At 40.7% G+C, this 22102-nt stretch overlaps 1 protein-coding gene across 1 annotated transcript; it reads left to right on the forward strand.

The window, feature by feature from the left end:
- The first annotated feature begins 962 nt into the window (after positions 1 to 962).
- c1qtnf12 (C1q and TNF related 12) lies at positions 963 to 21869 on the forward strand. The gene is made up of 8 exons (XM_080898150.1): positions 963 to 2025; positions 13000 to 13104; positions 13233 to 13344; positions 13517 to 13701; positions 15709 to 15817; positions 17159 to 17252; positions 19245 to 19323; positions 19410 to 21869. Exons 1-8 carry the CDS (start codon positions 1846 to 1848, stop codon positions 19506 to 19508), a joined length of 963 nt encoding a protein of 320 aa, XP_080754276.1. The 5' UTR covers positions 963 to 1845; the 3' UTR covers positions 19509 to 21869.
- Positions 21870 to 22102: the final 233 nt, after the last annotated feature.

Here is a 22102-nt window from a genome sequence, read left to right on the forward strand (position 1 = left end):
TGTGTGTGTGTGTGTGTGTGTGGTAAAATTAAAGCTATAAAAAGCGCAAAACACACAAGAACCATAAAAACCATAAACCATAAAACCTTACACATGTTTTACTATTTGCTCCAAACTGCCAAACGTTATTTATTTATTTATTTTTATTTTATGTTGAGCGTAAGACTTTTTCCTTTTATTTTGAATTTAAGATCACGTATTTCCTGGACTGATTTTGTCGTCTGCTGTTGAGCTTGGTGCTTCTTGGCTGCAACTTCCTGCTACGTCTTCGCACAAAAGGCAGGAAGTGAGATGTCACTGGTAAATGTTTGTATTTCACGCCGCTACCTCTAGATGGCACTGCTTTAAAATGTAAAATTGGCAAACAAATGAAACGGCAGTCTAAAATTTTAAGTTAAAAAAAAAATAAAGTATGTGGTATGCACTCATGAGCTAACATGTTATTTATTAGAAACAATCTGGCAGGGTTGAATTCCTTTTTGATGAATGATTGTAGAAATACCCAGACCAGTAATTTATTCACATCAGCCATGATTATTTAGTGAAACATGCAATTTCTACTCCTTTCCTCTGGGAGTATTCAAAGAATTGAACACCAACACTGAGTAAAACAAACAGGTATGTACTGCAGTCTAGATTTCTGTCCCTGGCATACTTTCAAACAACAGATTACACAAGATAATGTCTTAAGGTCACAAAAAGGTGCATGAATTAGTTTTTACTTCTAGCTTGGAGCTTTGGTAAATCAGGCCTGTATTGAGGCATAGACAACTTTGTACACATCCCATAACTTGTCTGCCAAGAAGCTCTTCAGAAGTGAGATAAAACAGAGCTGAATCAGCTGAGGCTGCCAATAGAGAGAGTCAAAAGAGACGTGGAGAGAGAGAGAGAGAGAGAGAGAGAGAGAGAGAGAGAGAGAAGGACAGGGGGAGGGAGAATGGGTGATGATAAAACTCCACTGTGAGCCCTCCTGTAAGCTCAGTCAGAAAGCAAAGGAGCAGCTGGGACCAGAGAGGTAGGGAGTGCAGTGGAGCAAGAAAAAAAGAGACCCACCGGGCACCAAATCTCTGCACATGGACTTGTTGGGACAGTCAGTAGGCAGCACCTGAGTGACCACTTTAAGGAGAAAATAAGGCCGGCTAAGATCAATACAGGACTTCAACTGTCTTCTCTTTGGCATCCCCATGGATGCACGCAGATTGATCTGAATGCTGATCTGCATCTTTTGATCTGAGCCCAACTTCTGTGGATATTGCAGCTTTTTCCAGCTACCACACCAGTCTGCTGGAGCCTGGACTCTATTGTTGAGTTTAAGAAGCAGCGGGGGAGAGCGAGGGAAAAGAGAATATTGCCATCCATCTCTAAGTCCCTACAGCCCACCCTCAGCTTTGGACGCCCCTCCTCTCAGCCTCTTCTTTTGACCCCCTGTGCCCTCCACAACACCCCAACCCAACCCCCTTCAGCACCTCCACCCCCCCAACAGAGCAGAAAGCGTGAAAAATCTCACTAATGGGTTTATTTGCTGTCAGATCTCCACAGATCTGTCATTCCCTTGGACCATTCTGCTTGACACATTTCATAGTTGAGTAAGCCTCCTGGAAGTCTGGCTAGACTTAGCAGTGCCCCTGCAAACGCTGGGCTGGCTCAGAGCTCATCAAGAGGGGAGCAGCAGTCAGTCTGACAGTCTCTTGGACAGGGAGTCCCTGAAGCTGCATTCCTCCAGTCTCTTGTGTTTGTAAGCCTCGTGGGCATCTTCAGCTTGCGTCCAACCACACGACTGGTCCTTTTCCAGAAGATTCGGGTTGTTTCTGCAGGGATTCAGGTGCTGATTGAAAGACTGTGAAGATGTGGTGTGGGGCTATGCCTCTGGCCGTAGTGGCTGTGGTGTTCTGGACCCAGTGTGTCCTTCTAGATGGAGTGGATGCCAAGAAGGAGAGGAAGAGGCCAAAGGAGCCCACTCCACAGCACACAGAGACGTACAACACAACTCTATCCAACAGTGAAGAAGTTGGTGGGACCATCAAGGTATTAAATTCCAATGCAATTTCTTTTTAATATATATTTAGGACTTCAGATTAGTTTAAGGTTGCCTTGCAGATATGTGACATATACCTGTCAGCACAGGCTGTATAGAAATAGATAAATAAAGTGTGGCAAAGGTCGGGGCAGGTGTGCCCTGCCAGGTCAGGCCTCATACAGTTTGACGGACCAAAATGTGTGAAGCTCTAAATAGATGACTTCCCAAGGCATGCCAGGAATGTGGACATCTAAAGGGTGATCAATGCGTCAATTAGTGTGCGCTGCGGGTGCCTGCCTCCAGTGTTTCAGCTTATGTGAACAATTCAGGGTGCAGTAAAGCGAGATGAGGTATTTACAAACCTCTCAACACAAGAACAGTGTTTTTATTAGAAATGAATCCCGCTTACATAACAACATTGCTGCGGTACACTTCCATTTTCAGGAGCAACAGTCGGCCCTTGACTCTGTTATTTATTGGTTTATTGCTGGTGTTGCATATTTGTGAAACTTTCCAACAGGCTATTTGTTTTGCTTTCAGCCCACCCATTATGTTGGCATTCTCATGTAACTCTCACTGCCCTATATACCAGCCAGTCTCGCGGTAACCTCCACTCCTTTCCCCCCTCTTCTAGAAACCACACAGTGAGGTCTTCTTTGTGTCTCTAAGAACACTTTGTAGGTGGTTGTGGCCTGGCGCTGTTTATTTGACTTGGTTCGCCCAGTAAAAACAACAGCTATGAAGGATGACCTTGTGTCAGCCCTGAATCTTGCTGAAGATTGCACCCCATCGGGATCTCGCTGGTCTGCCTCGTCCCACAGGGAGCAGGGTGTCCTCACAAACACTGCTGCTCTTGGATTGCCTTGTAGGCAGTGATGTGACTCCTGGGAAAGTTAGCTGGAGAGGTATTATAGTACCTGTGGTGATGTTTTTCCCAGCCCATTGACGCTGTCATTCACAGGCCTACCCCGACTCCGCTGTGTCTGGGACATCCGATAGGGGCGGTGTGGCCCTGAAAACTGGGGCAGCATGCCGTGTAAGCCCCTCACAAAGCCCCATAGAAAGGGCCCTGAAAGGGAACACCTCTGTGAGGATTATCCCCCTTTGCCTCCCTCTCTAACATTCTTTTCATCTCATCTCCCACAATCACAGGGTAATGGCATAATCACTCTTAAGACGCAGTGTTATGCCCGACAGTGTCTTTGCCAAACACTGTCACCTCTGATAGAACCTGAGATTTAAGCGTGACATCTGTGGAAGAGGTTGCATTGAAGGTTGCATTTGTCAGTGCCACTCTTTCTGGGTTTCTTTTGGCGGGTATAGAGAAAAAAAAAAAAAGCATGCCACACATCATGAAAAGTGGTAAACTTGCTTGTCTTGGGTAGTTTGTTAGTTTATCCTATTACACATCTGTTAGGGCTCAGAGAAAACAGCACGTCCATTGGAGCTGTCTTGGCAAGCAATTTGTATTCTCAAACAAGCCAAACATTTACACTCCAAATTTACATTTTTTCCCCCTTGTGCCCAGTGGAAACAGTTCTTATGATGGCATTCGTTTTCTATCTGACCAATCCTGTGTGTGGGCTGCTGGCAGTGGGCAGTCAAACCCTGCATTCCTCTGGAGATTTTCCATTTGAAAGTGATCACAACAGTGAGGTGTGGAGCTACGCTGTGAGAGGAATTTTTTTAATGAGATGATGAACATTTCAAACAACCGTGATCTCTGCGAGCCGTCACGTCTCAGAGGTTTAGTACAGTGCGTTAAAAGTACAAGGCTTATTGTGCACCCTGCTCTAAAGATGAGAGGAATCTGTCATTGCCGAGCGCAGTGAAGGATCTGTGATGACTGTAATGGAGGGAGTCAAGTCAAACATCACGCCTGGCGTGTTGAGTAATGGCTGGGTTTAGCCTGAGGTGAGGGTTTTTGTTTCCTCTCTCTCATCTGTAGTGATGATTAATACAGCGGCGTGTGGGACCTTTTGGATCAACCCACACATTGAGACAAAACTGAGTCCCTCAGGAAACAAGGCCACTGTGAGAGCACACACCTCCCACCGTTGGTGTGAAGAGTCCACAGTAAACTCTAGTTTCAGTCTGTCAGACAGTCAAAAAGGTTATGCTTATTTAACCTATCTGGGTTTGATTTGTGGGGACAGCACTCTCAGCAGAGAAGCTCAAACTTCCCTCACCCCAGCCACCTTCTCCAGCTCATTCAGGGGGACACCGAGACATTCCCAAGCGGGTCCTGAGTCTGCCTCAAATTTCCAGGGGGCATCCTAGTCAGATGTCCAAACACCCTCAATTGGCTCTTTTCGATGTGGAGGAGCAACCACTCTACTTATTTTTTATTGTACCTTGAATATAATGACTACCCGGGTCAATGTTAGCTTGTGTTAATGCTAGCTAGAAACCGAGGACACACTGGAGGGATTATATCTCTCAGCGGGCTTGGGAATGTCTTGATGTTCCCTCGGATGAGCTGGGAGAAGTGGCTGGGGAGAGTGAGGTCTGGGCTTGTCTACCTAGACTGCTGCCCCAACGACCGAAAACTGGATAAAGGGCAGAACATTGCCGGATTGCTCCTTGGACAGATTCAGTTTTGCTAAATTTGGACTCTTTTCTTGCATTCAAGTGACTTGTAAATTAGTCACCAGGAGCGTTCCTAGTATGTGGTTATATAACATAGTCCAGAACAGTATTGGAATCATGTAAAAAGAGGAAGATCTCATGAGTTTTTACTGTGAAGTGGCAAACTGTGATCTGTGATGGCACAGCATAGGTAATGCTTTTCAACAGCTCATTTTACCTACCACAGGGAAAATGAGCACTCACTTCCAATTTCAAAGCTATAATTTGTACACAAAACAGATGTGACACAACGATCAAAGTGTCTTTCAGCTTAGATTGCTTTTTATATGAAGAGGAAGCTGAGATTGTCTTGAGCATAAACACAAATTTATTCACTTTCTCTCGTATGCTAGAAGTGCAACTTTGTTGGGACAACAAAGAGGCAGTTAGAAAAAAGCTCAGGACATATTATGAGAAGAATGTTTGACCTTATCATTAAATAATAACTACATTTAATTTACACTTCCAAATATGCCCCTGTGTGATAGAGTAATTATGTTTTGCACACTGTGTTTGCCAATTGAGTAATAACACAGTGTGCAGAGAGCTGAGTCAACATTGCATGCTTAACTGTATTTACCTCTTCAGTGATAAATCTTCGAATCAATCTGTGTCTGTGAAGCGCAGCGGTGGGGAACACGTGGGCGGATGCATGACAACTGAGATGCACGCAGGTTAGCAGGATCCCCTCGTCCCACACAGCCTGGGGATCCCTGCCTTCTGGGGCGGTGTTGGCCCAGCGTAAGGCCCTTCCACCCATGCATGGATGACTGCACAGGGAGCAGTGCAGGGATGTAAAAACAAGGGATTAGAGATGACTCTTAATCATCCTGTCCAACCTTAAACCTGCATGCGGAACACTTTTATCATCAGCAAAATGTTTCATGTTGTCGAGTGTGTACGAGCAGGTAGAAAAACAGATAAGGCAGAAGTGAAAATAAGATAAGTTTTTTTGTACGCACACGGAAGAATTCAGGAGCTGCCTGCAGAAGAGTAGAGTTTCAGTATCTGGTTGCAGCCCCAGAGACATGTTTTAACAGTTGTGTTTGTGTTTTTGGTGGCACGCTGCCCCAGGGAAATATTTCCCATTTTATTGCTTCAAATAAATTCTACTTAATTTTCCCCAAACTACATGACAAACACATTTAAAGCGTCGTACGAAAAGATTTATTTGTGCAGGCCCAGGTCGGTCTTCTGTGGATAATAAAATCTTATAGGCTTCTGCGAATGATCAACAATCATCACAACTGATCCACTAATTGATCCAAAAGCTCTAAACTCACCATGCTGCTGGTTAATAAAACCATCTATCTTCACTCTTATGGTAAGACATGGATGCCAGGCACAAGCAGTGGAAAATGATTTGGTGTATTTGCTCAAATAATAAGTACTGCACAATATTTAAGCACTTTCACTTCAGTATTTGAAGTTTGTTTGCTTCGTACTCAACTTTATTCGGTTTAAGAAGCAACTATTGTGCTTTTTACTTCACTCTATTAAAGATTTTGAACATGAAGCAGTAAAAACTACCAATTTGAAAAAGGAATAGAAAAGAATAAAGATATTTTAAAAATTGCTCTCATGCAAAATGAACACTTACTTTTTGATGAAATCAGAAAAGTTGCCTCTTTCTCATTTCTCTATAAATAACTAATGCATCAGCTTTAACACTTACATAATGGTAACACACACACTGAAAACATGTATTTTTATTCTTAATCCTAAAACACTGACAAGCTTTACTTAACAATATTATGAAATAAATAAAATAAATTACAGGATTTCTTTCTCTCTGCCATTTAGAGCTGGGTCGCTTAGCTCAAGCTGATGACCACAGACAGGAAGCACAGCTAGCCAGGCTTTTGATTTTGTCTTGTTTTATAATACAAGATCAAATTATGCATTAATGAATGAGCTTTAGAGTTGCTTGCAGATAAACTTTTGTATCTTAAGACACAGCAATGTTAGCTGTTTCTCTGTTTCCCAGTTTTATGCTAAGCCAAACTATAGCTACCAAATTTCGATAAATAAATAACCTATAAACAAATGAACTAAAAGTTCTCTTTTTAGGCAAAATATTGAATGCAAGCATTTTACTTATAAGATGTAAACTTTTGTATTGTTACTTTTGTGCAATGTACCAGTACCACAGGCAGCAAAACAGAACCATAGCATGACACTACCTCCACCCTAAGTGCCTGCTGCTGTAGTATTCTTAGGTTTAAAAACTTCCCCTTAACTCCTCCCATCAAACCTCTTGTGATTGTGGCCAAATCGGTCAGTTTCTGTGTGGGTGACCAAATTTCAGGTCAAACCTGAAGGTGTTCATTTTGGAGCAGGGCCTGCTTATTTAGTCGGCATCTTCTCATTCCACGATGATAAAAAACTGGCTTCACTGTTGATCATGACGCTGGTGTTCCGGTGTTTTCCAATTCATGGCAGGCTTGAGGCCTTGGTGGTTCCTGGATTGTTCCTGAATATCCTGACCAATTTCCTCTTATCTGAGGGTGACAGTTTGGGTTTTCTTCCAGTCCTTGGCAAAGTGGTGGCACATTAGAATAACTTGTACTCACCTAGGATTTGAAGTTGCTTAGACTTTCCTATTATTCTAAGAACAAACAAAACAGAACAGCTTTTAGTACCAGTTTGTTTTTCTGCACATTCAGATGTCTGTTTAGAGAAATTAGACTAAACATAGTCAAGTGGTTTTTGTTCCTACACTGCGAAAAAATAAACTATTGGTCAGTCCAACGAGTGCTGTCAAACACATCTTTTTTATGCCGGTGAAGAAAAAGTACCAGTTGTAGTCAATCATGGTCAATAATGAAAAAGGTTATAGGCCTTGCCTTGTCGTATTAAAAGACTTTATAGAACCTTCATTACCACTAAGTGAGTGTATGAATATTAGATTAGGGAACACCACAAAGTCAAAATTGTGCAACAATTCCTCTATTTAAAAGTCATTAAAGATGAATGCTCTATAATCATTCCACTCTAGAAGAAGAGGAGCCCCATCCAGCCTCTTCCACTTATACTTATCAGAGTCACAGAGGGGCTGTAGCCTATCCCAGCTGCCATCGAGCGAAAGGGAGGGTACAATCTTACGCTGGCCAGAGAGACATACAACGATTTGCACTCACATTTACACCTTTAGAATCACAGATTAACCGAACCCAAACCTGCAGGGAGAACATCAGGTTGAGGCCCTGGACAGATACTGGAGTTGAAGTCAGGACCTTCTTGCTGTGAGGCAACAGAGCGAACACTGCTAACGACTGCATCACCGTGCTGGCCAAGAACTGCTCAAATTAAAATCCCCAAATGACCATGCATTCATGCTTGTACAACTACAAGTTGAAATTAAGCTCCAGAGATAGTAGCAGGGGGAAACAAGGTAACTTGTTTAATCTGTGCAGAAAACTCAGAAGAGTGAATTGTATTGTTTTTTTGCATAACAAATAAGATATAGTCATAAGTCGTTTGTGAACTTTAAAATCGCTGAGATGGATTTGATATTTTCTCTGCCAGAAACAATTAAAATCATAATTTAATGGATTAAATTAACATCCATCCATAGATATTAGACTTTACATTCTTAAGATGAGAGTCTGAGTAATGAGACGTGATTTAGAGCCCCATCATCGACCAGGGTAAACACTGTCTAAAAGATTTAACGTTTCCCACCTTCAGACAGAATACCTGACACATTCTCATGGTCTGCGTTGGAAAGGCGTGTGCTCATACCCGCTGAGAGACGAGGCCACTTTGAGGCACTCACACATCAGCGGTGATCAAAGCCAGAGCCCCGGTGTTCTTCATCAACTCTACGACGTATACCTGGATCCCCTCCCTGTTTGTTCGTCACCTATACGTGCTGATACTGAGCTATGCAAAGGAATCTATAGTTTACTTTACAGCATAGCAGCGAGTGAGGGATTGAAGGCCTTTCGACAGGTTCTTCTTTGTCATACAGCAATATGGTTTTCATGTCTGCATGTGTGGAGTCTTTGAAGTTCTCGGTTGAGACATACACCCAGCTGCATGCAATGAATCAGACAATTTTTGGCAAGTGATGCACTTTACTGACAGTAGAAACAGACACAAAGAGAGCACAGTATATTTTATAGAAAAAAGTTTCTAAAGTTGATGATTAAATTATTTATACAGTGATTTGCAGTTATATTTTAGCTTAGAAATGAAGGTTATAATTACCGTGGTCAAAGCCTTTCTTCTTTGAGCACAGAAAATCCTTCAGGGCAAGGGTTTAATGGTTTAATTGCAATGGTGTGTATTAAAGAGGATGCCAAGCTCAGAGCATGGCTGATTTCCTGGCAATGATAAGAGGTGTAATTACCGGGCACATGTGTGGGCCAAATTAACAGTTTTATATCTTTGACACTGACCAAGAACAAATGTTAAGTGTTTACTTTTTCTCAGTTGAGAGCCTGCCGGTCCGCCTCATCATCTCATTGTGGGTCTGTTTCAGATTGTACTGAGTTGTCTACAGTTCCAGCATCAGCATGTTGATTTATAGTATTTATTCAAGCTCACAGAGCTGGTATGTTACATTAATATTGTTTTGTTGTTGAGAGTTTGACAGATTTATAAATCAAACTTACAGCCAGCAGGTGGCTAACATAGCATAGTATATAGACTGGAAAGATATAATCTGGCTCTATCAGAAAGTCCAGGACCTGTTAAGCTCAGTTATATTTGTTTTTTTAAGCACCGGAGCCTCTCCAGCTGTCATAAGGTGACAAGTGGGGTACACCCTAGACTGGTTACCAGTCTACTGGAGGGCAGCGATGAAATAATTTATAGAAATCATGTTTTTTGTTTGTTTGCTTTTTGTTAAATTAAAAGAAAATACCGTGGGGACTGGATGGATGTTAGGAGATGATGGCATAAATCTGTCACTGTCAGTGCGACTGACGGCTGCCCCCTCCAACCTGAGTGTGTTCTTGCTAGAGGTTGCTTCCTGTTAAAAGGGAGTTTTTCCTTCCCACTGTTGCCAGGGGCATGCTGTCTTTCTCTCTTGCGCGTCTCTCCATTATAGTAGGATCTTCACCTGACAATATAAAGTTCCTTGGGAGGATTGTTTGTGATTTGCTTCATATTTTATATAGATGAAGCAGAATTGAACCGAGACTTGCGTCCTATTTTTGGATTCTTTTTTATCCCTCTAAGGTCAACGTAAGGTTTGTTTTCACTTTTCAGTCTAGGAATAAAACCATTTGTTTAGGTGCAGAATAATCTCTATAAACAGACATCCAAATATGAGCATGTTTGTTAGTCTGTATTAGGTTCGAGTAATAGCCACCAGTCACATTTGAGCAGCCTGTAGTTGAGTAAAGGTAAAATCTGGATACAGAGCACGGAAGGCCGTTGCCTATTGTCTGTAAACAATTTAGGTTTTCATTTGTTTTTACATCTCTATTCATTCAGAGCCCCAAAATATTTGAGACTAGCTGATTGGTTCCAATACTGGGCTCAGATACTAAAACTGCCTGAACCATGCACATTGAAAATAATGTGACACGTTCATAGGTTCATAGGTCTTGATGAATAATGATGCAGGAAAATGCTCTGTTCTACTCACGTTGGACCATCACATCCTCATTGAAAGGCTGAAAAATTGGGTTGGTGTATCTGGAACTGCATTAGAGTGGTTCTCCTCTTATCTCCATCACCAATCCTTTTCTGTGGCAGTCTCCGATTTTAGGTCATCCTCTACCTCCCTCACTTATGGTGTCCCTCAAGGGTCAGTTTTGGGGCCTTTATTGTTTTTAATATATCTTCTCCCCCTCCAGCATATAATAGGCTCTTTTGAGGACATTTCTTATCACTGTTATGCTGATGATATTCAGTTGTTCTTTTATGCCCGAGGATTTATCTAAGCTTCAGCGTCTGAATGATTGCTTAGATTTAATCAAACGTTGGATGGCTGCAAATTTCCTCCAACTCAACGAGGGAAAAACTGAAGTCCTCGTATGCGCCCCTGATAGGTTTCTATCGCAGATAGTGAAAGCTCTCGGTCCTCTCTCACTCTATGTTAAATCCTCTATCAGGAATTTAGGTGTCACCTTTGACTCGAGTCTCACATTGGATGGGCATGTGAAATCTCTGGTTCGGGCTTGTTTTTATCATTTAAGAAATGTGGCTAAGCTAAGCCCGATTTTATCTTGCTCTGAACTGGAGATTGCTATACATGCATTTATTTCGTCACGCTTGGATTATTGCAATTCGCTGTTTATGTGTCTAAGCAAAGGTTCTCTGGATCGTCTGCAGGTTGTGCAAAACGCTGCAGCTAGGCTTTTGACAAAATCCTCCAAGTACTCACATGTGACACCATTGTTATCTCAGTTACACTGGCTTCCTGTTAAATTTAGAGTCAATTTTAAGATCCTGGTCTTGACCTACAGAGCTGTGCACAGATTGGCACCAGCCTACATCTTTGATCTGCTACAGCCCTATGTCCCTAGCAGGTCTTTGAGGTCATCTGATCAGGGCTTACTTGCTTTAAAAAATACTAAGAGGAGGACTAAGGGTGACAGAGCTTTTGCCACTGTGGCCCCGAGACTGTGGAACTCTCTCCCCCAAACATTAAGAACTGTGGACTCAGTAGCTGTTTTTAAAAAACAACTCAAAACTCACCTTTTTAAAACTGCTTTTGGTTAATTTTTTGCCTGTTTTATTTTCTCTTTTTAAATCTTTTCATGACTTGTAATCTTATGTGCAGCACTTTGTGATTCTGTCTTGAAAGGTGCTATATAAATAAAAATGTATTTATTTATTTATTTATTTATGAGCTGGCATTGAATCAGTGAGCTTGAGAGCTGCTGGATTTTCTTACTTGTGAAGTGTTGGATTAACTGTTTCCCTCTGTTTTCAGTCTTCGTGCTAAAAGAAACTAACAAGCCAGTGGTGTTTGCTTCATATTTAGGAGATGGAAATAAAAGTAGTATCAATCTCGTCATCTATATTTTAGCAAAAAAAGCACACTTTGTTAAACATTTGCTTAAAAGCTTATAGTATTGTTATGTTAACGAATATCATAAAATAACTTGGCCTCCAGTTTTTTGGAAACCGTACTGAGTGAGTAGTGTAAAGGTATTCTTGCCCAAATCAATCCCTTTTATCTGTCTTCCAAGCCTCAAAATCGCAACAAAAACAAAGATCAGTTTGACATGCAGCGCCTGTTAAGTGGTTTATTTTGCCTGATGTCAGAGAAAAGAGAAAATCAGAGAGTGAAAAGCGGTGTGTGTGTGTGTGCTGCAAATCCCCAAACATGAAACAGTTTTTTATTCCAGCCTAACAAAAAGACACACAAGGATTTACTCTGTTGCGGTGGAACAAGATGCAAGTCTTTAACGGTGAAGAAAGGGGCATGTTGGTTTAGCAGATAAGTGATCCGTGTCCCGCTGCCAAACCTAAACAAATTCCATTTCAGACAGCTCACCTTCATGGCTCGTCTTTATCTCCTCTTCCATCTCAGCTGAAGACTCTTGACATTTGGGGAAGGGTTAGGGTAAGTTTGTGAGCTTGCTGTGATTGGAAGTCATTCAGCCTCACATTTTATAGCAAAATGAAAACAAGCAAGTTGTAGCACTACGTATAAAAACGTTTCATCCAGAGGACTTCCCCCCGTGAGATCTCACTCACCTAAACAGCAGTTTCTTACTAATTAGTTATCTGAGAACATACACCCTGATTGGAAAACACACAACCCTTTGTTTATATACTATATTCATGCCATCTTACTTATTAAATTTTCCATCATTAGATCTAATGAGCAGTATTAATAAAAAAATACTGGTTTGTCTTTTAGTGAGGGGGAAAGTGTTGGCCACTTTGACATGTTGTTATAAACTACAGTAATTGAGGCTTGCGGTCCACAGAATCGACATTACACATAGACAGGCAGACTCATTTTTCACCAGGGTGCTCATGGAAATTTTCATGTGCTGAAAAGAAAAAAAAACCAACTACTCTTAACAAAGTTTGTTTACATTCATTCCAGCCTGTTGGGCAAAATAAGAAGTGACGTGGCACACGAGTGAATTATCTGGAATGAAAAAATAAGCACAAGGTAAAGCTTTCGGAGGACGATGGTGACTGATGGGCAGTTGAGAAGCGTTGCAGTTGACTGAGCAAGAGAGACAGAAAGAAAGACATTTCCCTGTTTGACCAAAATTACTATAAAATATATGATTATTATATAAATTGAATAAACTTTTTAAAGGTTTGTCTGACTTGAAATCTTGACGGAGGGCGTGCGTGGATTGCAATCATGACGTTATGAGTCGACACTCATGTTGCGCTAATAATTTATACAGACTTCTGTTCTGGTGCAGGGTTCTGATCACCAGAGGGTGGATCCACTGGGATCATGGATGGACTTTGTGAAACGACCCGTTGGAAACTTTCCTGGAAAATGTCGCAAACGCAAACGACCACTGGTAAAACCAGAAGATAGGCTATTTGTCCCACAGTTATTCAAAAATGTTCACTTTAAGCCATTTTATGTACAAACTTTTTATGCTAAGTTGGATACATGATTATTTTTTGTGTCTCTGTCTTCCATTAGCCAGGCCCACCCGGTCCTCCAGGTCCTCCAGGTCCCCAGGGTCCTCCTGGCTCTCCTGGGGCTCAAGTAACTCAGGAAGTTCTCCTGCAGGAGTTCAAAGAGATGATTAAAGGTAGAAGCCTGTTGATTTTTTGTCCCAATTCATTTATTCTCCTTTATTGGATACAAGGTTGTTCTTTTCTTCATCTTACAGTTATACACCTTTTTTAAAATTACAATATAATCCTGAGAGAATAGTTAAAAAAATCCAATTGAGTCACTGTGTGCTGGGCATGTTCTGTCAGAGGCTACAGAGAGGCGAACAGCAGCCTTGGACAGACAAATCAGCCCCAGCCAGCTACCTACAACCATCCTCACCCTGGAGGGGATGACCTCGTACCGCAGAATAGAAGAAGCTTTCCACTGCAAGCTCAAGGGACCCGTAGTGGTCGACAAGAAGACTCTGGTGGAGCTCCAGAACTTTCAGACAGTAAGTTTGTTTGAAGCCGAGTAAATGTTTATGAATCGGTCCAGCTTTGTTCCCTGCTTGCGGCTGAAAAACTAAAGTTTTGGCTAACCATCCTCTGCAGGGTTTCACATTTTGTTTCTCTGTCGTAACCCTGAAAGAGTAAGTGTTTGCTAATCACTGCTTACTTTGCATGTGGGAGAATTATGAGGGGATCATCCCCTCACTGGTAACTGGCACTGGCAAAGCATGCAGTGCCACTCCAAGACTCAGACTGCCTCTTTGGTCAAAAATATCAGCTTTTTCTATTCTACACATCACTCTCTGGGCAGCTTACAAAAGGCACTCTGTCTCAGACTTGGAATAAAGTGGGGAGAGGACAGAAATAGACACTGTTTGAAACAGCATGCTGTAGTGGAAGAACTATGCCCAGTTAGGACTAGCTGACAAGGCTGGAGGAGGGTGCATTGGGCTCTGCACACTATTAAACATGCAAACACAGAGCTATGTTAGTGAAGACGTGTTACTATGGCTTTGGAAAGTTTTAATATTTTTGCAGAGTCAGAACTATAGAGGCACACAATGAGACAAAGGATAAAAATAAGGTCTGAGTCCAGGGGCCCTATTTATTAGAGATTCATGGTTTAGACTCCATGTGTTAAATGTGATATACTTTAACTCATGTGCTGCATGTGCTCAGGGATAACACATTTTGTGAATTTTGACACAATGTGTGCTCTTTTAAAAATTTCTAACATTTTTTAATGCAAATATTTGTACACACATAAAACAAAACAAAAAATCTATAGAAGCCACAAACAGCCGCCGATCAAACCTGTTTATGAGCAGCAGTCAATCAGAAGAACTTTGGTTTAAAGGGACGGTGGTCTTAAAGTAGAAGTGTCCTGTCTTCCTTTTCTCTCTCCAACCGATTGTGGCACATGGCCGCCCCTCCCTGAGCCTGGTGCTGTTGGATGTTTCTTCCTGTTAAAAGGGAGTTTTTCCTTCCCACTGTCACCAAAGTGCTTGCTCATAGAAGTTCATATGATGGTTGGGTTTTTCTCTCTATGTATTATTGTAGGGTCTACCGTAAAATATAAAGAACTTTGAGGTGACTGTTGTCGTGATTTGGCGCTATATAAGTAAAATTGAATTGAATTGAAAGTGCTACAAAAGCTTGTTTCAAACAATGAACTGGGGGGCTGCTGCACTAAGGTCCAGTGTAAGATAAATTATTTTGAACTGGGAATTATGCAGTAATCCAAAAATAAAATATGGAACTGTTGCATTAGAATGTAAATATTAATAATTACTAAACAGTGGTATATAAAGGGCGGGTAAAATAACCAATAGTCACTGCCAGTTAGGCATGTTTTAAATTCCTGCCAAAAAAGTGGATGGATCAATCCAGCCCATATGGGGAACACAGTTCACAGTCTATCAAGATGGCCGGGAGCAGTCCCCACTCCTACCAGCAATCTCCTATTTATCACTTTGATTTGCTATTCTCCTCCTGCCTGGTCCTCAGTGTTCCCATGCTACATCAGCATTTAGGTTTAGTAGCTGCATGTTTGTGTAACGAGTGAAAAATCCCTGGTTTGACCTGGGGAGGACGCACAAATTCCTTTGGGGTTGCATCAGGAAGAGTAAAGAAAAAAATCTGCCAAATCTAACATGTGTTGCTACCCATCGTGGCGACCCAATATGGATAAGGGAACAGGCGAAAATAGCTTATGCTCCTTCACATCAGTAAACCTCCATGTGAAAAATGGAACAGCCTTGTCTCATTAATGCCATAATCCATGCAACACCTTGTGCATAAATGAGCCATGGAAGCAGTTCTGTCATAACTGTGCCACAGTGATGAGAAAGGGCAGTGGCTGTAGGATTGTTTCTGCTAAAGTGCCCTGGAAGCACACACAGAAGACATACCGTACTTAGTGCTCTGTAGCTGGGCCTTTATTTTGTGGTCCTGTATACTGTTGCCATAAAACATATCCACTATCAATCTTTTTTTTCCTGTGCTTCCAGCCGCCTGCTAAAGGAGCTTTCCTCAGAGGGTCGGGAATGGACCAGTCGACTGGGAGGTTCACAGCTCCCATCACAGGGATCTACCAGTTCTCTGCTAATGTCCATATTGGTAAATCACAGTAACTTTCCTATAAAGCTTATTACTGTAATATAGCAAAGCCTTAAAGCCCCTGCTCACTAATAGACCACCCAGATGATTAGACCTCCACTAAGGAGTGAGGGCATGCTTCCATTCTCCTCTTCATGCTTTTGTTGGCTTTGTTAAAACAGTTAAACTTATCACAGTTTTGTGATAAGAAAAGAAGCCTTGATTCTAATCAAGTTCATACATACACACATTATTGAAACCTCGCTGAAGCAGAGACTCTCTGAGCAGCTTAGCAGAGAAGCAACTGTTTACAGAACACCCAAACAAGCTCTGTTTGTTTGACGAACCACTTCTCGTGCCATAAGAAGCTGCGATATGATTTTTCGTCCAGTGCAAATAAAAAGTAGCGTCTCATTCGTCTGACCACTTCATTGTCATCTTATCATCTTCTGATCCTTGAATGTTTGAAATCTGGCCCATTGTCGGACATGAAAAAAATGATCCTTGGCTTTGTATTATAGATGGGTTTTTAAGAATTGGTGTTAGCTTGTAATAAATGCGTCACCACTTCACCATTAATCCACCGTTTGTTTAATGTCTAAATTAGGAGTAGTGGGAAATGTTTGAGCTACAGTAAATAGTGTGGCTGAAACCGTAACACTAGACTAAACTGATGTATCATTGCAACTATAAATCCCTAAAAAGTTCATTTATAAAAGTTGATTTGAACCCTTACGTGTGGAAATCCAGTCATTTAATTGCCTGTTTATAATTAAGAAGGTGATTATAGTATATAGATATACATACTGTGAGGCCCATTTTCTTAACCATTTATCCAACTTAGGGTTGCAGAGCACGGGAGCCTTTCCCAGCTGTCATAGGTTGAAAGGCGGGGTGCATGTCAGTCTATCACTAACACTGAAGGCTATCGAAATTCAGTTTAAGATTTATACCTTTAAGACTCCTACATATAAAGGATAACTTAAATCTTGGTAATCCTTTATGCAATGATCCTTTTTTTTTATTGAAATGACATATTGCATCTGTTAAAAGAAAAAGAAATGGGGGTAAAATGTCAAAGGAAAAGATTAAAGTAACACGTTCAGAAGCAAAAATCACATCCCCACAAATTTACAATTTTTTTCTTGTAAAGTTTCCTTTTTTTCATAACCTTTGCACTTCAATCTTGAAATGTTAAGAGTTTTTTCTTGTTTCTAGTGTAGTTTTAGCCTTATTGACCTATGCTGTTTCGTCTTTGTCTTGTATTTTAGCCTGTTCTAACCTTATAGACTCTTTTTGATGTTTTAGCTACTTTTGTAACTCTTGCTGTCCTATCTTAATTGATCACTGACCATTTTACAGATCACAATGAGGTGAAGAGGAGCAAGAGCCAGCTTAAGGCCAGGGACAATATTCGGGTGTTGATCTGCATCGAATCCCTCTGCCACAGATACACGTATGTATCCTGTAAGGTTGTTAAATATCCTGAAGCTCAGTCTCCTACAGACTCACCCCCAAATCCCCTCAATTATGCACCTAATCTTTGAAACAATGTAGTTTTGGCACGTTAGTGAATAATATCGCCACCAATCACAAATAAAATCAATCTTGAGTAGGTTTCAATATTACTACAGTCATCCTTTGCATTCTTGAGATTCTTGTTTTGTCAATTTACGTTTGGCTTTTCTCCTCTCACAGTCATATTTTAGTGGTGTTTAATGCTTCCTTAACTTTCACCAGAAGTTATGAGCTGTAAAAGGGGTTGTCTGTTACACTTTGTGTGGAACCAGTTTGGCATTTCCTGTATAAAAACAGAGCAGGTCTCTAAAAGGAAATGTCCTCTCATTTAGAGGCCTTGTCCTTGTCGCCTAACTAATCTTTATAGACTCACCTTTGACACTGCAGGCAGCCTGTTACATACAACAGCACAGCAGAGAACTGCTCTAGTTTGGGATGTGCGAGGCAAATAACGAAGCATCAGATAGGGTGGGCCTGAAGGGCATTTATTTTATTTTATGTTTTTACAAAACCATACCAAATCCAAATTCTTTCCAGTATTTCAAAATTTCTATTTACATAAAGTCAGTGAAAGCTGTTGAAATGAATTGTTCCCTGAAGTCTCCCCTGGACTGTGCAGAGCTCCACAGCCTCCCTTTCAGTGTGGTACAATGAGGGGAATGCATAAATAATATTATTATGATGGGTTACTTAACCCAAAAGAGTGCTTGGCTTTTGCTTTTTTGAGCCAAAGCCCCAGCCAGTCTCGCCCTCCCACTCATGAAAATGCAGAGAATGTGAAATGAGGCTCATTGTGATGGCAGTTGGAGGGAAGGCCAATATGATTAATTTGCCATAAAAATTTATCATTTTCCACTAAACAGGAGCCAGTGCTCTTACTGTGTGGTTAAAGGCTGCAGCTATGTTACAGCCATCTGTGCAGCCTCTGAGAGTGCTCAGTTGCTCAAGGAAAAGTTTGACCTTTGGGTCAAACTCGTCTTTATGCTCTTTTCTTTCTGAGAGTCAAACAAGAAGATTGAGATTATTCAAACAACTGTATCATGGATTCTGAAGCTGCCACAAGAAGCTAGCTAAGACTTGAATAATACAGGCCTAAAGGCTGGACAGCAGCCATATGGCATGCGCAATTCACGAATGAAAAATACATATTTCCCAACCAGTTGGCGAGAAGATGCTGGAGGTTGGTGGCAACCCCTGGGGAAAAATGGTCACAAAGAGGTACATGGTGTGGCACCAAAAACCTGTTTGCGGTTGCTTTGTTTCCTAGCAGGTTGCTATGGTCACCAGTGTTTTGCATGAAGATGCCGACTTATCTGCAAATAATTGCCATTTACTCGCCAAGAGGTCGTGAAACTATGAAGAGTGCCTGCAGTCCAGAAACAAGGACTGTTCCCCTTCAAAGTAAAAGTTTCACTCTTTGCAATATTGACACAACTTTTACTTTGATGGTGAAGTTCTCAGTTTGCATCAGCTACTGGTTTGCCATGGAACGTGTGGCACATGGCAGCATTTTGAATACTATTAAAGAGTATTATGTGATCAGTGGAATCAAATGGCTCAAAAATACAGATCCAGGATTTGTATGGAGAATACATTTTGATTGTTTTCCAAGGTTTTTTTTTTTTGTTTTTTTTTTAGTTTGGAGCAGTTGATTTTCCTGACATTTTACCAATAGACCCCGCAAGCCAATGTGTAATAGGCATAAACAATCAACACATAGTTTCCCTGTTTACCGTTAAACTATGTCAAAGGAATAATTCCTCTCATCTAAAACTTGGCAGTAAAGTGAGCATGCATATTTGGCCAATGACTAACTATCTTTTTAATATAAGGCCTTTTACACTTGGATGAAGTTCATGGGGTTTTAAAGAATGCAGCTTTGACATGTTTGAAAATTACTCAGAAATGTTATTTTTTAATCTGATTGCAGTTCACTGGAGATGATCGTTGGCTTGGAAAGTAACAGCAAGATATTCACTGTCAGCGTGCAGGGACTGCTGGAGCTGCAGGTGATCTCAGGGACACACAAGAGTAAGACATAAAGTACTCTTCTACACTCTTTCTACATTTATTTTTATTTGTTTCTGCTCTGCAGGCTGGGCAGTACACCTCCATATTTGTGGATAACGCAGCCGGTGCTTCCATTACAATACAGAACGGTTCAGATTTCATGGGCATGCTGCTTGGTGTATAGCCTCAAACACGAGCAGGGCATCCTCCAAGCTGTCCACTGCTGCCTTTTATTTTTTTATTTTCTTTCAATGGACTGCTTATGAGCACCGCCACACAGGACCAAACCACAGGGGAGGCTTGAAGGAAGGATGTAAGGCTGACATTGACTTGACTGCTTGTCAGATGAAAGTCAGTGAAAGGACAGTGTGAAGCACTCATGGACTGAGTTTGTTTCTCACAGTGCACTTCCACCTCCCCCCCAGGAACTTGGACGCATGTTGCTTCACAGATAGAATAACCTGAAAATAAAATGGAGAATATGTTTGTTACAGTATATTTTTCATGGTTGTTGAAGACCTTTGCAGTAAACCAAGATTTTTTTAATGTTCTCTGTAGTGGTTGAAAGAGCTAGGGAACACAAAATAGTAAATTTGTGCATTTAATGTATATTGACATTCATGTTTTTGTCTTTTCTATCTATTGTCTAAACACTCATGAACTATAATTTTGTTGGATTAAAATCCAGTTTTATTATATTATATGGTACATAGACTCCTTGAGTACACTGGACAGTTAAAATATGCTCAGTAGACAGGCCTCATGTGGTATTGTATCATAACTGTTGCTGCATTTTTAGCCATTTTAGCATCAGTTAAGACTGAAATATTCAACGGTGAGAGGATGGATTAGTTGTATAGAGTCCCACAGACCCACAATCCCACAATCCCACAACTTTTGCTGATCCTCTGACTTTTCCTCTACAGCCAATACGTGATGCTTACATTTATCATTTTTGAGTTAAATATTTGAACAATAATGCAATGAAATTAACTGTTTGCTCCAGAATAAAATGTAAGCTAATTTCATCTGTGATTCCTGATCTTTTCAGATGGTAATTTGACTTGTCCCACAGTTTTGTTTATGGCATCATTTTAGTGCCAGTTATCAAATGCTAACATCCCCGTGGCTAAACGTCACCAATTTAATACCATGGACTGTATATAAAAAATGGATGTTTAAGAAATGAAAGTACCGGTACTACAACGTACCTTAAACTGCATTCTATCGATGGCCAGCAGGGGGGCAACTTTTTTTTGTTTGTTGAAAAAGTAAGGAGGATTATGCAGCGTATTCTTATTTGCTGAAACGGGAATTCATACTACCAATTCCTAGTTCATGTCCATTTGTGCAGGTATATTGCTACACTGAGTGAAGGATTTTGTGTATGCTTGACTGGAGTCCTTGAGAAAAGCCATCAGCATGTAACAGATAAGCAGAATGCTGATTGGCTGAAAAAAGGAAAGGGAGTGAAGAAAGAGTAGGAATAGCAACCCCCCCCCCACTAAAGATCAAACATTGGCTGCAGTGGACACTTTTTATTGTTTGTAACATTTGTAACAGTTTCACTTCAACACTTTGTATGTTGTAACTTTGGTCTTCTCTGTGGTTGGCGGAAGGTCCAACAACAACAACACAAGCTGCCCTCTGGTGACAGCAAATAGCTAAAACATGTAGACAATGGTCTGCAACACTCTGTGTGGTGACCAGTACACAACAATGCCAGTTGCTTAAGAACAACAGATTCATGTGCAGCATAGTCAGTTTCTATTGGTGATGGTAAAAACTTGACTGTCAAAATGAGTCTTTCGAAACCAGTGCCTGACTACATCCATATTTCATATACAGTCTGTGGTTGACACCTAGCCTTTTAGACTATAGAAAGAAGAGTTTTGCAAATACTGCTGAGCATTTTTATCTTCAACTTATCTGAGAGGGAAGAAGTTAAAAGTTTGTGATCTCATCCACCTTGTGTGGATACTCCTTTTCCACCACCTGGATATGTGTCCATATTGTTTGCGACAAATGCCAATAAATTATTAGTTTTTAATGTCATGTCACGAGCACCTTACTACCACCATTGTCAGTCAAAGGCTCACTCTTTTTGCCATTTTTTATCTCACTCTCAAGCAGCCATTCTTCTGCTTCATGTTTACACCTGGAATGGTCAATGCAATACATTTATAGGTCAGTTAGTGTATAAGGAAATTAATATACTCCAGTTTCCCTGTAAAATATTGTGTTTTTACAGTTTTTTAAAGACTACGTAGAACAATGTTTGGATGAACTAAGATTTTTTTATACAGTCCCCTATGTTTTATCTTTTACAAACCTTAAATATTTTTATTGTATTTTATGTTTTTCTTGACAAATACATGTTTGTAATTTATCATAACTGATATATTAGTAAGTTTGGGAAGCATTGAAATTTGATATTTATGTTTGAGATCCACAGTTAATGCCATAATCTATACCACAGAATTAAAAGATAACTTTACTATTTTTTAATTAAAATATTCTGTAAATTGAAATAAAACTCTTTAAAATGTTGCCACGTGGTGTCTGCACATAATTTAAACATCTCCTTACAAGATTATGGTCATTGATTGCTTAAGATGTGAGGAAAATTATCAATATCTTCATTTCAGAAATTCATTATCAGAATTTGTATTTTATTTCTCTGCAATACAACAAAGCTTTTCATGCCTCTGTGCCTTTATTTGAATTGTAAAATACTCGAAATATTTCAAATACCTCTGCAAGCAATATGGCAGCCTG

Source organism: Rhamphochromis sp. 'chilingali', assembly GCF_963969265.1.
Source record: "Rhamphochromis sp. 'chilingali' genome assembly, chromosome: 12".
Lineage (NCBI taxonomy): Eukaryota > Metazoa > Chordata > Actinopteri > Cichliformes > Cichlidae > Rhamphochromis > Rhamphochromis sp. 'chilingali'.

Bases quoted from the DNA above. Each gene is read 5' to 3' on its own strand.
- c1qtnf12 (XM_080898150.1), top strand. From the start codon at position 1,846: ATGTGGTGTGGGGCTATGCCTCTGGCCGTAGTGGCTGTGGTGTTCTGG. The intron at 13,105-13,232 runs GTAAAACCAGAA...GTCTTCCATTAG, and splicing joins GCAAACGCAAACGACCACTG to CCAGGCCCACCCGGTCCTCC. The intron at 17,253-19,244 runs GTATGTATCCTG...ATCTGATTGCAG, and splicing joins TCCCTCTGCCACAGATACAC to TTCACTGGAGATGATCGTTG.